Here is an 18073-nt window from a genome sequence, read left to right on the forward strand (position 1 = left end):
CAAACAAAAATCGAAGTGTTGGAACTTGTTAATTGCAGTGCAAGGATCACGATTATGGTATTTTTATCTTTGGCCGTTCGATATTTTCGCCAATATCTTTTATTTTAAATATTTCACAAGTCAACGACGAGCGCAATATTCAATTTTTGCGCCAGGGCAGAACACCAGCATGTCAATTGCAGGCGCATTGCGCTATTTTTTGACGACTGGCTGGCGGATCTGGGCGCACTGGACATAATGCGCTTCAAATCAACTCCCGATGAAGGGAAAACTTCAATTTGGCAACACCAGCATGTCAATTCCAGGCGCATTGCGCTATTTTTTGACAACTGGCTTGCGGATTTGGGCGCACTGGACATAATGCCAGGGGCGGTCGCAGGTCGCAGACTTGGCGTTTGGGGGGGGGGGCAACTTGGAAAAGGGGCCCCTGCACTGACCTGGGGGACCCGGTGCTAGCTTAAAGGGGCCCACGGGCGTAGTGCATGGGGGCAGAAATCTAACCATGGGCGGTGAAGGGGGGGGGGGGGGTAGGGAGCGGCATCCGAGCGGAGGCTCATTGCCAGCTTTGAAGTTCATTTTGAAGCATAGGTGTAATGTCAATAATTCACGCAACTGTGAATTGACTACCGGCTACCGCAAAAAGTAAAACCGGCTAACTTAGCCATTTTCGAAGATATCGTGCTAAAACTTTTGACAGTGGGTCATCGGTATGTGTTCAATCACATGAGTTCCGCTTCTTATTTTTTACTTGAGCACAAATGTAAGTTATGAAGACCATCACAGTAGCAAATGCATCGAAAGATGGATAGTAGTGGGCAAAATATCCTAAATTTGTCGTGCTGCATCAAAAGTAGTGTTGATAAGAAAAGGGGTTTTTATTCCAGATTATCGTGGGTGCAGAATACATTGTCTGCACCCACTGGAGAATTATTGTTGGTGCAACTGCACCGTCTGCACCCACTGCACCCATGGCTCCTACACTTATAGGCCCATGGATAACGCTTCGGCGATACCTATCGCATAGAGGCTGCAATGTGGCCCTTAGAGTACAGTGTCAGACCCCCAGAGGCCGGATTTGGACCCAAGGGTCAGCGAAGGGCCTCAAAGGCCCCAGAGGCTGATGTGGGCCCTCAGAGGCAAGTGCGTGACGCCCAAAGGAAAGTCTTGGGCCCCCATAGAACATAATAGGGCCATCAGTTGCTGGTGTAGAGACCTCATAGGCCAGTTGGGGGCATATAGAGGCCAGTTTTGGGCACCTCAGAGGCTAGTGTGGGGCCTCAGATGTCGGTGTGAGGCCCTTAAAGACCGGTATGGGTCCTCAGAAGCCGGCATCGATCCTTCAGAAGCCAGTACGGGGCCCTCAGAGGCACATAAGGGTCAGTTTGGGTCCCAGAGACAGAAATGGGACCATCAGAGGCCGGTGTGGAGCCTTTAGAGGCCGGTTTGGGCCCTTAGAGGCCAGTTTAGGGCCATCAGACACCAGTACAGGGCCTGCAAAGGGCAGTTTGAGACCATCAGAGAACCGACTTGGGCACTCAGATGCTAAGGTGGGTCCTTACAGGCCAGCATGGGGCCCTCAGAGGTTAGCGTGGGGCCCTAAAAGACCGGCATGGGTCGGCGTTGGACCCCAGAGGCAGCCTCAAAGACCAAAGATGGGCCCTCAAAGGTGATGCGGGCCCTTAGAGGCCGGCATCGGGTCTTCATAATCCAGTGCAGGGCCCATAGAGGCTAATATGTGTCCTTACAAGCCAGCATAGGACCCTCAGAGGTCAGTGTGGGGCCCTAAAAGACCGGCATGGGCTGGCGTTGGACCCCAGAGGCCAGCGGAGGGCCCTTAAAGGCCAAGATGGGTCCTCAGAGGCCGATGCGGGCCCTTGGAGGCTGGTATTGGGTCTTCAGAATCCAGTGCGGGGGCCTCAGAGGCTAATGTGGGTCCTTACAGGCTAGCATGGGCCCTTAGAGGTCAGTGTGGGGCCCTAAAAGACCGGCATAGGCCGGCGTTGAACCCCAGAGACCAGCGGAGGGCCCTCAAAGACCAAGAGGAGCCCTCAGAGGTCGATCCGGGCTCTTAGTGGCCGACATCGGGTCTTCAGAATCCAGTGCGGGGCCCTCAGAGGCAATTAAAGGCTAGTCTTGAGACATAAATGAGGCCACCAGAGCCTGTGTAAGGCCCTCAGCCGCCGGTTGGGCCCCTGAGACCGGTTAAGGGCCCTCAAAGGCCAGTGGAGGGCCCTCAGAGGTCACCGTGGGTCCTCAGAGGTCAATGTGGGCGCTTGACCGCCACTGAAGGTCCATCAGAGGTCAGTGTAGGAACCTCAAAGACCGGTATGGGATCTGCTAATATGTAGCTGGCGTGGGTTTCTCGAGCCTCGTGACAATCGAATACGGGCCAGGGCCCCATACGCCCATGGGGGCCCATCGGTTGTTTGGGGGGGGGCAAATGATATGATGGCCCCCTGATTTGCCTTTGGGAGGGCATGGCCCTGATGCCCCCCCCCCCCCCTGCGACCGCCACTGCACCAATCTGAGGCTGTTGACAAAGCTGACATCTGGCGAGCAGGCTGAAAACCAAAACTTTAGTCCAGACAAAGCGCGCCCTTGAAGAAGTGCGCCTAAAGCGGTCAAAAGGTGTCGTCTGCCGGCGCAATCGTTGAATTTAGAGTGCGCTCACGTCACGTATAATGGCTGAATGCCAAATCGTTTCCAGACAAAAATATTCGATCTTTTGAGTTGTTTCTTGTTGGACATGAGATTTAGAATATTTATAGAGGTTGTGTCAAAGCGGTGAATGGCAAAAACGGTTCTAAGCACCTTAAAAGCCTTTGTAGATTCAGTACTTTTTAAGCGCACCATGTTGTGTATCGGCGCAGTGAAAAGTCACGTGACCCGACCTGGTCACGTGACTGCGCTTAAAACCGAAATCGTGATCAGGGGAGGGATGACGGATTTCGGTGTTTGATTTGACGTGGAATGCCCCATACGCTAACCGTCGCTCATCGTGCCGTAGCTCGTCGCTAGTCCAGTATAGTTCGCCACACGTCCCGCCGTAGTTCACCACTCGTCCCGCTTTCGGTCGTTCCTGATACTAGCACCTGCCAAGCCGCCACTCTCAACCTGAGCATGTTCCCGGAGGTGCCCTGGCTTTCACAACAGGTGGCACGGCTCCAAAGAAAGCGCGATGTTGGACCGCCGAGTCGGAGTGTTTGTTTTGGAGTTGATGTTGGGGCAGCCTCATCATGTACCCGGCCGTGACGCAGACGGTAGTAAAACTCACATGCCTGGAGGCAGCGTTGACGTGCGTACCTGGTATGCATAGAAAAATAACCAAGTGAAAAATATCACACTTTATTGAGGCAACTGCAAGCTTGCTTGAATGTTACAGCCGATGGATGGCTCCACAACATCACGACTCGTCTAGTCCTGAAGTGCGTACTCAAACTTGCATAAATTAATAAAAACACAACAGCACCACACATCCATAACAAGTCGGCATTTTCATCAAATGCCAGACAGATTAGCTCTCTAACCAACCAGCGATGCGGGTCATTCTACGCCGTTGGACGCTATGTCGCAGCACACATGGGCGTCGAACTGGGTCATCTGCATACGTCTCCGTCGATCGACCGAGCGCGCCTGCCGCTGCGGCGTCTAAGTAGTCTCCGGGCCGGAGGCACCGAACCCTGTCAGCTCCGGGCCGATCAGCGATTCCGGGATCGGTGCGGTCCGTGCCGTCCGGGACCCAAGTCGGAAGTGCGCCCGTTCCCTGATCGAGTCTCGAGTGATTCCTGATACGGTCTGGTCTGTATTGAGTCGAGGCCCCATGGGCCAGCGTCGGCCAGATTGATTGTCGAGTTAGGAAGGCCGATTCCGAAGTGGGTTAGAGACTGCAGGGCATCTTGGGTTCTAATCTGCGGCAGCGCCTGAGTGTGTGGGTCTGCTGGAATTGTTATATGCAGAGGATCTTCTGCTTAATTCCGTTCTCAGACAGTCCATAAAGGCATTACGACTATTACGAATAGTACGAATATTACGTATAATTTTCGATATTAGCGTGATTGGAACCAGGTAATTTTATTTGCATGTATTTACATCTTACGCGGTACCTGTACACTGTACAGTGTTGCTGCTCAACAACACTCACCTGATCACTCACGCTCCCACTTGCAAACGCGTAGGCGCTTCCACTTTTTTGCGATAGGTATCGAATCACGACATACTACTGAGCAATACAGACATAACGCAGTAGCTTTCAATCCTTTCAAAGCCTACTGCAGTTTGTCAATACATATAGTTGAAATACGTAATGCGAACACAACGGTGCTCTGAGAGAGTCTCAGGCCGTTTAACACATTTACACATATGGTTTTTAGTCAAGCAGGTGCATCAGGACTTCCCGACTCTAGATAGTTTATGTTAAAATATTGACAGGCAAAACACTGACTGGGATACCTATGTGAGTGAATAGTTTAAAATAAAATAAAATGAAATATCTCAAAGCATCGTTAATTATGCATTCATTGTCAACATCAGCGCACAAATTTACAAATCTGGGGCTGCTCCAAAGAGTTTAGAGGACTTTCCTCACAAAGTCAACACAGCGCGTCTGTAATTATAATCTCAAGCCGTGGTCCTTCAGCGTAATCGACTGCTTGTTGACGCCAAGAGCCCGTTATGCTGAAACCATTCGCGCATTTCAGTCCATTTCTGGAAAGGTACAATTAATGCAGCTGCACGCCTGCCGAGTAGTGCTGCCATATGGAGCTGTTGTTGAGATGTCATTAAACAATGTTGCCATATGTTGCTGTTGTTGGGGTGTCATTCAGGCCATGGCGTCTAAAGCTGAAACTGAGGACGTCGCTTTGATTTAGGGTGCCGCGAACAGCCAGAAACCGATGCTAGCACTATCAAAGACTGCTTATGGTTTGAACCCAATCTACAAAGACACCAATGCAAAAACAACAATGTCCTTAAGCGTGCTCGCTCTACCTTTACTGAACATTTGAAAAAAAAAAGTTTTGACAAGAGAAAAAAAACACAACATCGTCAAACTTTTGTTGGACCTTGCTTGCTAAATCTGAAAAATACCAATTTTCAGACAGCTAAAATTCACAATAGGATGATCTAGATCAAAGAACCGCTTAATAAAAGTAAATGAGAAACTTGTCAGAATCAAAGGCAGTTCAGAAATTCATTTTCCCAAACATCCACTGCATCTTTCGTCAGAACAATATACCTGCGCAGACGATGCTTTAATACGCTCTTGCTGCGGTTTATGCGAACCAATATACGTCTTGTTGTTCATTTCTCTGCCGTGAAGCTGGCAAACCAATCCATCTGAGCCAGGCGGGCTGTGGGACGACGGTCCTGAGCCCGGTCCCGCCACTGAGCCGGAGCCGATTTCCAGCGGGATTTCCGTAGAGGCTGCGCCAGGAGGCCGTATTCTCGACCACACACACGCCCCAAGACCGATCAAAGCCAATTACGGCCCGCTCGAATTCAGTCAGACTTGATGCAGCCTCGCCCGGCGCCGCCCATTTGCCCGTTCGAATACATAAAACATCCTCCCCGCGCAGCGACCGAGCCGGACGAAATAACAACGCGGTGCACTCGCTATCCGGCGGCGAAAGAGAGAGAGTTTGTTATTTAGAGATGCTCGTCTTCGTCTTCAACCGCAAATTTAAAATGAATGGAGCTGGATGCTAGTAATGAGAGGACTGTGGAGGTAAATATTACTGAATTCCTCTACGGGAACAGCATTTGGATACGGTAGAGATGTCTGTATTTTCTCACAATTTCAGCCCTGGAGGGTCTTTTTCGCCAGCAGGCACACCTCAAACCTGCTCCATCATGTACCTTTGTGACAAGTCGACGGACGAAGTGCTGGGTGGGCCCGGCTCTCAGCTATGGCCATCCAGCCACATACCGGCCATGGCCATCCAGCGAACAACACACAGGGCCCGCGGCGGCATTAACAGGGTGGAAAAACGGCGAGTTTAGGTACTATTGCACTCATGTAACAAAATCGATAAAACAAAATTTCGATACAATTGAGACGCAGGGAGAACAGAAAGTTGTATAGTTATTGTAAACACAATGTGTCAGCACAGACGATTTAACCCTCCCAAGTCGAGACGTTTTCTTCTCCCCGATGAGTTATTTGCGATTGTATCATCAACCAAACAACATCCAATCTACAGCACGTAAATTTAACCACATCAACAGGAGCAATGTGAGCCTTGTCTGACCGGGTGCTCTCTTTTGTTTCAGCGAGCGATGTTGGTACGTACGGCACGTCAGAAGAAGTGACAGACGATCAGACAAACTCCATCGGGACGGGTAAGACGTCAAAAATGTGTCAATACCGCTAATCAAGTGACACCCTGGGAACGCCGTAGAGAGAGAGGTAAAGTTGAGTTCAATGAGATCCTAACATACAAAAGGCTCGAACACCCCGCATACATCACCATCAAACCTTACAGCTCAATTAAAAACAGTTACCAAAATCTACCCAAATAATACAAATAAAAATGCAAGTTCCTAAAACGAAACTAATGCATCCGTTAATCATACGAGTGTAGCAAAACATACAGTTCGCGTAAACCTGTACCTCTAGTGTATCATAAAAGCAATAAGTCGCGTCAGAGAACAAGGTAGGTTATCGACTTACAACATGACACAGCACAACTGACATGACTCCCAAATGTTTGAATCTGATCATTACGCCATCTTAATCTAAAAATCTAAAGAACAATCATACTATTCTACTTATACAGCGCAGGACAACAATATCTGTGTCGAGTGGAAGCCGGCGTGGCACAACCCACCTCATGCTTACCAATGGGCCAACTGTCAATGTCCTTCGTTTCTTTCTGCGGACACAAGTGCTTACGAGCATCTGTGGCAAAAGAGGGTTGCTCCTGGACACAGGACACAGAACAAAGCTGACAGCAGAGACAACAGAGTGTCCGTGACAGAGCAGCCTTGTGACCGCTTCACGCCGAACTGCTGGCTAGTTTCACATGTTAAAAACGGTCACATGTCGGGTGCAACAGCTGGAAGGCGCATCAGAATCGCAGACGGCGATACCTTGTCATTGCACCAATGTAGTGGGGGGTGTGCTCTTCATCGGTTACCTGTCACTCATCTTTGAAGTGACTCATCTTTGAAGTGACTCATCTTTGGAGCTTGGGATAGTTAGGAATGCGTTCTTGAACTAAAGTTTGTTATTATTACTGACTTTGAAGGGCGATTATGTAGAGGCGAGTGCGTCAAGGGAACGGGATCTGGCAGACGCGATTTTAGTTGGCACGTTTCAGTGTCAGCGTCTTTAATCGCCTTTATCAAACAACACCTTTTCTGAATACGTGTCGCTGTCGTTAAAAAGACGCAATATATGGTTTCCTGGATTAAGATAAAACGCCAGGCTAAGTGCGAATCAGTTCATCTTTTGTGACCCACTGTGACCTCTGCGCAGGTCACCACCGTACTCCCATACCTAACAACCGCTTCCCCAACATGAAAGAGTAGCAGATATTGCATACATTTACACATGAGTCTGTATTGACCCGTGCCGTGCACGCCCGCTCGCAGCCAAGAATAGGACTCTGTTCTCTGTTACAATACCCCGAAACGAGAGATACTGACAACAATTGTGGTGAGTGTTGTGCACAATATGGACGACTCTTTTAAAATATATAATTATTGTTGCTAGGATTGTACCGATACAGATTCAAATTTCTGCATCAGTTGCCGGATCTGGCTTTGCGACATGCGACCAGAAGAATAAGGCATTATGAATTTTTTCTCATGACTTATGCAATGTTATTCGCATGAGAAACTCAACTTTGCTGATGAAAAATGACTTTTTGCAAAAGCGCTTTGACAGCCACGTTTCACAATTAATTTGGAAAAGAACAGCTTCACTGCTGGATTCTTTCCGGCGGCCTCAGCCTGATTTCCATTCGTGCGGACGGGCAGCGCCATTCTGGAGTGCGATGTTTGTCGCCGCCGGGCCTGCGAAGAGGTCACGTCTGCCTTTGCTGACGTCATGCGTCTCTGAGGGAGAGCTTTACAGAGCCGGCAGGCCACAGCGGCAGCTCGGTGCATACGAAGGCGCTACATGGCTGCGGCCTGGAGTCGCGCTGGAGAGAAGGGGACAGCCAGAGGGAAAGGGTAATATAAGAGATAGGGAGAGGGAAGGAAGAGGGAGAAGGAGACAGAGACAGAGACATAGAGAGAGAGAGAGACAGAGAGAGGGAGAGAGGGAGAGGGAGAGAGAGGGAGAGGGAGAGAGAGAGGGAGAGAGAGAGAGAGAGAGAGAGAGAGAGAGAGAGAGAGAGAGAGAGAGAGAGAGAGAGAGAGAGAGAGAGAGAGAGAGAGAGAGAGAGAGAGAGAGAGAGAGAGAGAGAGAGAGAGAGAGAGAGAGAGAGAGAATTAAGCAACGGCAAAGGGAGCGAAATATGATGAGCGAGATACTCATTTACAAATTACAATATAACAAAGGACTTACGTTCTGATATTTTCTGCTTCGGCAGTGGTGTAGGGAGCGGCGGATCGCGGTCCTGTCCGGGGACATAGCAGTCGGGAGACGTATCGCCGGTAAACACGCGAAGTGGCCGCCAATGTGGCGATTTATGGTCGCCACCATCCGGAGATTTAGCGTCCCAGAAGCTGGCGGACACTCCGTCGGGACGGCACGGCGGTCCGCTCGGGTAATTTACGCTCATTACTGGACGGCGGCCGCAACAGCCCACCGGGAAATCAGCAGGCAAATCTCGGCAGGAACGAGCGCTGATACACAGTGGTGCCGCCGCCGAGTGGGGCGCTGAGTTTCATGGATGGATTGCTGACGGATCACCTGGATTACCTCCTCCTATAAAAACTTGGAATTTGTTATGATAGTAATTGAATTTTTGTTGAGAATATTTACCTGCTAATGATCTAAGCATACATATAGTGATCATGTTAGCGGGAATCCTAGGACTTCAAGAGAGAAAAAAAAAATACATCATGGTCGCAGTGGCAAGAGTGTTACAAAAATATGTGCAAAACGGCTTCAAGAAACAGCAGTGCACGACATTCCATATTTCAATATTTGAGATTATTCCCTCCGTATACGTAATACGTATCGCCTCTCAAACGCTGGTGGCCTGCCTCCAAATTGGGACCGCGCCATAAAACCACTACGTGGCCCATCCTGCCGGCTGTCAAACCACCAATATTGGTGATGCATCAACTGAGTGCGTGACCTGCCTCCCCCATGTGCCCGTGATGACACCAACGATCATTTAGGATTTAAAGTGCACAAAATGCTCCACCAAACGACGCATAGTTCATCATTAGATACACTTTCCAACCAGCGCACTCTTTATATCAGGTTAACATCGTTTACGCACGCTCCCTATATTTGCATTACTACCCACATGAAAAGCAGTTACTCAGCATTCCAGAAATGTCCTTCCTTTCTTAGTGCTCGGCCCGTGCTCCTGACGCAGCTGCCTAATGTGCGCCTCTCGGCCCCTTTACTCAGCAATTCTCCTTGTCACACACGCCCACGCAGGCGGGTCTCTGCAGCTGGTCCGGTCACGCTCGCGGGCTCGGAGGCTCGGACACCGCTTTTCGTCAGCCGCAAGGGAAGAGCTTCCATTGCGGTAGCTGACGACGGTAGGTCTATACCGTCGTCAGTAGACATTCAGTACGACTTAGGTAGTGTTCGGGCTTCTCTGCATCCGCCAGAAATACACCGACTTTACACTGCGCTAGCATATTTGCCAAGACAGAAACAAGTGCCGACGCAAAGCATCGGCAACTGGTACGGCCGCAAGAGTTTGGTCATATCGAGCCCTTTTATTACCTTTTACCATCTTGCAAAACAATTTTGAAATACGCTCTGGAATATATAGCAATATGGCCTTTTGGAGCAACAAACCAGCAAGCTAGAGGATGATCCCTGCACGTGCACTGAAAATAAATTGTTTACATAATAAAGTGTTACATAATAAAGTGTTAAATAAAGTGTTTACACCTTGCATTTCAGCATGCTGAAATGAGAGGCGAGCCTTTTAAAAACACTTGAGCACGACATCCTTCTAACCGGTGTCTAGCGGTGTTCAAATTTGAGCGCACTCGATATTTGGAAGCGAATCCTGCACGTGCGCACGTGCAGTAGCAATCCAACCATGATACATGAAAATTAACTACCCGATGGGTGCCTACATGAATGTTAAGTTTCAGCCCAGCCGGCTCAATTATTGTCAAATTAATGTGAGCAATACAAAACTGACAACTCTTCCTTTTGCACGTGGCACGAGCATTATGGGTCATCGGGAATAACTTGGAAGTAAAGGTGAAGTGATAACCACATTGGGAAACTGTAAAAATCAATAACAATAAATGAACGATTGGAAAGTAGTACATACAATAATATCAGTAATGCTCTCATCTGTCGTTTGGCAGTATAAATAAAATCCAGTCAATCATAGCCAACGGTGATACCCGTTTGCATAAAATGCACCATGCATTCATGATTGCAACTTGCACAAGCGAGCTGACGACCTAGTTTTGCTTAATTCAAAAGGAACAGCTGGAAGAGGCCCCTGATGGAATAGATTTGCTCGGAAGAAGATCGCACACATCACCCCTGAAGCGGCCGATAACGGAAAATGAGTCCTTTGATAAATGGGAATGACCGCAGATGATGAATGACTGATAGCGCACTTCACGAGTGGCGTGAATCACATCTTAACGCACCCTTTCTGTCAAGGGTGACAGGTAAATGTGACCGTGCCCAAAAGTCAGGGGTCCTAAACGAAATGCGGATACGCAGAAAGATATTTCCCTCCCAGTTCGACCAGGACTATGTATGTCTTATGCAGAGCTCTTCTCATCTCACGACTTGTTGAAGGGGGGGGGCTTACACGCTCCTACTTGCTGCCGTACTTATGGTCTCCGAAACAGCCCTGGTAAGTTATCCCGCGCCCTGCTGGGGGGGGGGTGTTTGAACACCCCCCCCCTTGTGGTTTTTCGCGAATATCTCAAAAACGGCGGCGCGGAGCGCCGCCGTTTTTGGTACACCTTATCATACATCAATTCTACACATGTTGTGAAAATTTCAGACCAAGGTCATTCAAGGTCAGGTCACCAGGTCACTTGAAGTGACCTCACCTCATAAAAAGTTTCAATGTCTGTCATAGCTACACCGAGTGACCGATCGCTTTGAAACTTTCAGCGATTGCTAAGAGCAATAGCATGTACAAAATGTATAGCTCAGAATTTTGATATCGATGACCTAAGGTCAGGTCAATTTTGCGACCTCCCCATTATAAGTCAATGGGAGAAAATTGAAATGCGCCTCTTTTGGACGAAAGACATTATAAACACACCCAAACACTGAATTACAAGTGGTTTAGACACACTGAACATGAAAATGGTGTCCGTGACCCCTGTTTATGCCCTGAGGTCATCTTAGGTCACGAATGGTATCTAACAGTTTTTCGCAAATAACTTTTGATAGAGGCATGCTAGAGCGATGAAAACGCCTTAGATGTGTTCAGCTCGACGATACGGATCGACTGATATGCAACATGACCCTTTCCGGTCAGGTCATGACCTTGACCTGAGGTCAAATTTTCAAGTTGACCTTTCAAGGTCAAGTTATAGTTCATTCGATGCGTCTTGACGAGAGGAACACGATGCCGGTAAAAGTAAGCTCATACAAGGCTTGGGTCAAAAGTTATTGCAGAAAAACTGTTTCCGAAAAAATCGGCTATTTTTGCAGTTTTTGCCCCCTGCAGGCAAAACCGTTGACGGTAGGTCAAATCTGAGAGAATTACTCAGAAAGGGCGTTAATAGGGCTATCGAATGCGCTTTTCCGCGGCGCTGTAGCTCTATTGGTTCCCGAGTTATGCGTTGGCTTCTTGGAAATTTTCGACATTCGACCTGGAAATCGGCGAAATTTTGCCTTCAATGACCTCTGGTGACCTGACCTTTGACCTGACCAAAAAATTGACCGAAGTGATTTCCTCATTATTTTTGACGCTCTTTCGAACGCCGCCTTCCGCGTATCGCTACGTGGCCCAGGAGCAGAGTTAGAAGGGGGGGTGTTCAAACACCCCCCCCCCCCCCAGCAGGGCGTGGAAATCCAGGACCCCCAGCAGGGCGCGGGTTATCAGTACTTCTTCCGTAAGGTAACCTGAGCTCAACTCTAAGACGCATAAAAGTACTCAAATGAAACATTTAGCCGTAGCTACTGAATCAAGTTCAAACTAAGCACAAACCGAGCCACGATAAATAACTATCATGTTGTGTAAGTCATGTAAAAAATAATCAAGTCTTAATTATGTAAATAGGAATTGAAATGCTTCTGTGCTCTAATATGGTTGAATCGTCAGGTATACCTAAATCACAAAATTTGTTTGACATCATGAAATATGAAACTATGGCAGCACGGCTGGTGACTTAAGATAAATGAAATTGAGAATCCGGGGAATCTCAAACCCTCATAACACTTACTGACGCAGCGTTTTCGCGTGCTTTCTATGCTAGGCCCACGGCGACCACATGTTATTCAACGTTAATCACGCCCCGCTGAGTAGCTGAACAGAGAAGTTCGTCTGGTCAATGAATATTCACGAGTTCCCATTCCAACAATCGCGCTGTGACTTTTCCCTGAGCGAGTGTTCATGTTTAATTAATCTTGGTATCTATGAGGACTTGGACATTGTGTTGAATTCGATGTTACCTGATAAAGGCAAATAAATATGCTGTGTCAGCAAGGCAGCACTTATATCGCCATATCGGATCTAGAAACTGTGTCTGAAAACAACAATGTAGCCGTGTACATATGCGCACGCAGTCGTGGTTATAGGTTGTAGGCAGTTTATTTGCCCGAATGAGTCCGTAAAGAAGTGTGGCAAGGAACGCGGGTTGGCGGAAGTATGTTGGCAGTTTTTCATGTTTTAGTTAAAGCGCAGCGGTTCGACGATGCCTGTCAGACCTAACAGTTGGGTGGCCGATTTATCGGTCTCCGTCACAGCTTCCGGCGCAGTGACTTCAGTGCACTAAAGGCATACATGCTTCTATATGAACTCGGGGATAGTAGCGTAAACCAACGTATTTAGTGCAAAAAAAAAAAAAAATGAGTGGGTAAACGCGATCCAACACACTTTGGTCAATATTTCTGCAAACTTCTGTTTTTTCGCTGCTAAAAGTCACAATGCTATGGTATGACACGGTGTATCTGCAATTTACACATTAACCCTCGCCCGTATTGGTGTTTTTCCAGCCGCGAACGTATAAGGGGGGGGGGGAGGGGTCCGTTGGACCCCCCTTGCCGTTTCGCCCCTGATCGAGCTAGAGCTTCGCGGAAAAACGAGCGTGTTGCCCGTGACGAGAGGAAGCCGATGATACCTAATTTTAAGGTCCTAGGTCATTGGTTGACCTTGCAGGTCAGGTCAATGACCCAAAAGTCGGAAAATCGGGACCTGTTAGAACGTCGTAAAGTGTGGCTGCTATGGGGTTTTTCGGGGCGCTGATCACGAATATCATGTTAGTTTTGATCACAGATGATGTCTTCATGCATTTAGTCCAGGTCGGGTCAGGTCAGGTCAGGTCAACCAGTAGGGGTCCTGCCGGGTATTCCTAGTAGGTGTCAACCGCCTCTGACAGCTTCGTAACATGTTACGAAGGCACCAAAACTACTTCGTAAATGTTCATATGGTTGCTAAATTCGAATTCAGCTCCAAAAACTGGCCTAGAAACATGTAAAACTCGAAAAAGTGAACCGAGGTCACCAAAGGTCAATGACCTGACCTGACCTGACCTTCAGGTGACCTCGACACCCACCCTAATGCATGGGGGCAACATCATATCACATGTTTGAACGCTTGAAACCACGAAAAGACTGCAAACGCGCGGCTAATGCGAGCCGACATACGCCGAATCGCGATTCCGGCCAAACATGGTCTCGAAAAGTAGGTCACAGGTCAAAGGTCATTGGGGTCAGGGTCATGAAATTTTCAGGGTAGGTGTAAAATTGATTAACGCGAGGGTACTGAAAGTTTCGTCGCGATCGGCCGCTTTTTACGCGAGTTATTCGCGAAAAACCATCGGGGGGTCCGTTCGACCCCCCCCCCCCCCCTATACGGGCGAGGGTTAAATCGCATTGCGTCTATCTCGTCTTCAAAATAAATTAGTATTCAGCCGGTTGCAAACCGTATTGCGGCTATTGTCGCCAAGCAAACGTGCCGTACCTGAAGTGTTTCTTGGAGAGAGAGGATGGCCCATATCACTTTTTTTGTAAAAATTAATTAATGACCAACTACTCATTTGCAGTTTCGCTCCTAACAACAGCACACCGCACATGTCGTTGGTCGTTGTACATACAGCAGCACAATGCTGATGCCGTTAGTGTCAGCATCTGATATAAGAAAGGCAAAGTTGTTGAAAGAAACCATCGCCAAATCGGCAGTCGAGTGTAAAACGCAGGTTTGAGCTCTCAGCATTAGCGATGTCTCAAATTTAGAACGCTCCCCAATGCTAAACGACTCGTAGCCACCGCAGTTCAGTAAACAGGTACTACTGTCGGAGACCAGTCCTCCATCTCTGCCGGTGAATTAGCTGGACGGCGCTCTTCCACCAGCCGAGCTCAATTAGCGACAGTGTCCGCTGTGTAGGAGCGCCGGATTGAGCCGCGGCGCCGTGCCGGGTTACCAGAGACGGCACCAGTCCACGGACCGACGTCCAGGCGCGCGCGGCCATACTGACCTCCGCTATTGCACGCCGAGAGATCAAATTAAAAATGATTAATCAAACTACGACTCAGGATGGAATGGAATCGGTCGCCAAGGAGATACCATGGCCTGTTTGTACTTTTCAATACCTTGTATGGTAATACATATGTAGAATTGCTGCATGTAAGATGAAGTGATTGAATGCTGTTGCTCAACTCATGAATCGATTCGTAGGCAGCTCTTGTTCCATTTTAATTGGTGAAAATTGTCAACCAAACTATCAACAAAATCAAAATTACAGTCATTCCCTGAACTCTAATCCAAGTGCAGAGGCCGATTTCAAGGTCGAACTACGACGGATTAACGATTCAAAACTGACGTCCGTTTGAGAGACCATGCATTGGTATGCATAGGCACTGAATCGACCATCTTTGGGACAAGTCCCGCCGAACGTCTTTCCCATGGCTCTGTCCCGGCTGGTGGCTCACCATACTGTTCAGATCAGGCGCCAGCCTTAGGACGACAGTCTCCTCGACGAGTCGAGCTTCCCGAGATTGAAAATTTATAAAGCCCCGGGTAAATTAGGAGGGCGTTCAATTCCTAGTTCGAATGGTGTTCAGATTTAAAAGCAATTCTTCCACAGAATGAGAGGTAGTTTATGGATAGCATCACTCATCAACGCAGGAGCGTTATCTGAGCGAACGCTGCACTGACGTTGCACAGAGCTCGGTCAGACGCTTCGGCTTGAACAGCGAACATTATGTATAAAAGCACCAATATGACTAAACCGAAAGCTTTAACGATAGAAAAGCAGTGCATCATTAACCACATAATACTGATACGAGTGCAAGTTCAAAAAGCATAGAACTTCCACAACACTTTATTTGGTAACAATACAGAAGCATGCCAATGTGTGAACGCTGAAAACGTGAATTCCAAATTGACGTGTATTTAACGAAACTTTAGAGAACATATACAACTTGGAGCGCAACTGCGTCTGGTCCTCAAGGCCGTATAAGAGAGGTAGAATCATCCCGCAATTTCCAATGGACCGGTCGCTAAGCATTAGCGTGACGTCACTGGTGGAGACCGCGCGGCGCGCGGCTCCAAGCCGTACGTCGGGTACATTTGGCACTTTATCGGTGTTATTACTGAACTTAACGACAACTAATGACTCTTAATAACTTTTTTACCCACCTAAAGCTGATTTCCTTGCCGATACATTGCCGACCCGAGCCCCAGGGTTGACAATCTTGGGATATGGGTCGGATGGGCGACCTCGCGACGGGAGAAGGTACGATTGCAATTGTTGTGTCCCGCACCGCCGATTGCATTCTCTATCTGCACCCGGAGGGGGGGGGGGCAGGGGGCACGTGCCCTCATCGGATCAGGGGGCCTCTCGGGCCCGAGGGGCCCTGCGACGCCAATTGGCGGCTGAGGGTCCACGCTGGCATTTTCGACTCAGAAGGGCCCCACAGGGCTCGAAAGAGCACCTTATGTGCTCCGAATAGCCACACTTCTCTCCATAAGAGCCACACACCGGCTTTTTATTGTTCCTTGTCGGCATTTGAGGGCCCCTTGCCGGTCTCTCAGGGCCCATTGGCGACCTCTGAGGGCTACTTGCCGGCCTCTGAGGGCCCTTACCGGCCTATCAAGGACCAGCAGCTCAAAGGGTTCCACACACGCCTGTGACGACCCCCTAAACCAATGGTTGAAGGCCCCCACAACGGCGCCTGCGAGGGCCCTCACCGGTGGCTGTGAAAGCCCCAAACCGGTGCCCAGCTGAGGGCCCCACACTGCCACCTCTGAGTTCAACCAGCACCCCCGAATGAAGTTCCAAAGGCCCAAACCAGTGCTTCTTACGGCCATATATCGGCGGCTCTGAGGGCTCAACGCCGGAGTCTCTGACGGCCTAAGACGGGACCTTCGCATCGGACGGCCACTCACCACCGGTGACTTTTGAGGGCCCCACACCGACGACTCTGAGGGCCACCACCGGCGTCTGAGAGTACCTTGCTGGTCTCTGGACTCTGAGGACTCCACAGGGCTCCTGAAGACACCGCAGACCTCTTGAGGGCCCCTTGTCGGTCTCTGAGAGCCCCTGATCGGCTTATAAAGGGTTCGAGCCAGCAGCTCTAAGGGTCCCACACCCGGCTGTGATGACCCCACACTGCAGTGTCTCTGAGGGCCCACAATGGCAACTGTGAGAACCCTCACCAACGCCTCTGAGGGCCACACACTAGCACCTCAGAGGGCCCACAGCGGTACCTATGGGGCCCCGCACCAATGCCTCCGAGGGCCTCACACCGGTACCTACCTGTGAGGGCCCACACCCAGTGCCTCCAAAGGCTTCATAACCGCCGGCCCTGAGGGCACTACATTGGTGATTTCTGGGGGCCTACCGAAGGCAAAACACAATCCCTTAGTCTCGCTGAGTTTCTATCCCAATCCCATACCAGCTTCTATCCCAATTCCGGCTCAACTAATTAGCAGCCCCCCCCCCCGTGGGTCAGCGGCGTCGCGCCGGTGACCCATGGTTAGCGCTTAGCACCGGCGGCTAGCGCACGTCCGGCGTGTCATCGGCCGTGAGCCGCTCCAAAACGGCTGCAGTAACTGGTCGATATAGGCATTAACCCGGCAGTTGCTGGGGTATTTCGCCACCCACCGTTTGCTGGGGGGGGGGGGGCGTTAAACGCCCCCAGCCGATAACTCGAGAACCAATAGGCGCAGCGAAACGCAAGAGGCGGCAAACGAAAGAACGCGACGAGACGCTTCAGATGAGTACTTTAAAGTTGAATTTTGAGGTCACAGGTCGGGTCAAGGTCAGGTCAAACACCTGAAATCGGGCTTTCAGTAGCATTGACTTCAGGACTTCGCAATGGGCGCCTCTCGTCATAATCTCTGTCAAAACGGTGCACAAGCCATCATATAAGGCCTACAAGAGTGTCAGCTCCATGTAGGGGTCAGTCAAGCATAGGTCAGGGTCAATGTCAGGTCAACCAGGTAGGCACATATCCCCGAAAATCAAAACTGATATTCGCAGCCTGTGACACATGTTTTATGGGTAATTTGGGGCGTAGAACACGATGGTGACATTCATTTTATCATGTGTGTACGTGTTTGGCTCAAAAACTTGAATTTAAGAAATTCATGTATCATGGTCGACGGTCGTGAAGGAGTCACGAGAAATTCCCAAGATTCAGTTCAAGATTTTGGAAAATGCGGAACAATAATCAATAATCGAAGATAGCCATTTGATTGTTCATGGTATTGGCAGTCTAATGGCGTTTACGGCATGTCTGTATGTCTATTCTGTGATTTTATATGATTTTTTGAACATATGC

General features: G+C 49.2%; 1 protein-coding gene across 1 annotated transcript in view; it reads left to right on the forward strand.

Annotated features, from left to right (window-relative positions):
- The window catches only part of LOC122368336 (chondroitin sulfate proteoglycan 4-like), a 95816-nt gene that overhangs the window by 28297 nt on the left and 49446 nt on the right, over positions 1-18073 (forward strand). Inside the window, exon 2 of the mRNA XM_043342178.1 lies at positions 6268-6279. Coding sequence (XP_043198113.1) covers positions 6268-6279 — 12 coding nt within the window. The remainder of the gene's footprint in view (positions 1-6267; positions 6280-18073) is intronic.

Source organism: Amphibalanus amphitrite, unplaced genomic scaffold (genome assembly GCF_019059575.1).
Source record: "Amphibalanus amphitrite isolate SeventyFive unplaced genomic scaffold, NRLGWU_Aamphi_draft 000940F_arrow, whole genome shotgun sequence".
In the NCBI taxonomy this organism is placed as follows: domain Eukaryota; kingdom Metazoa; phylum Arthropoda; class Thecostraca; order Balanomorpha; family Balanidae; genus Amphibalanus; species Amphibalanus amphitrite.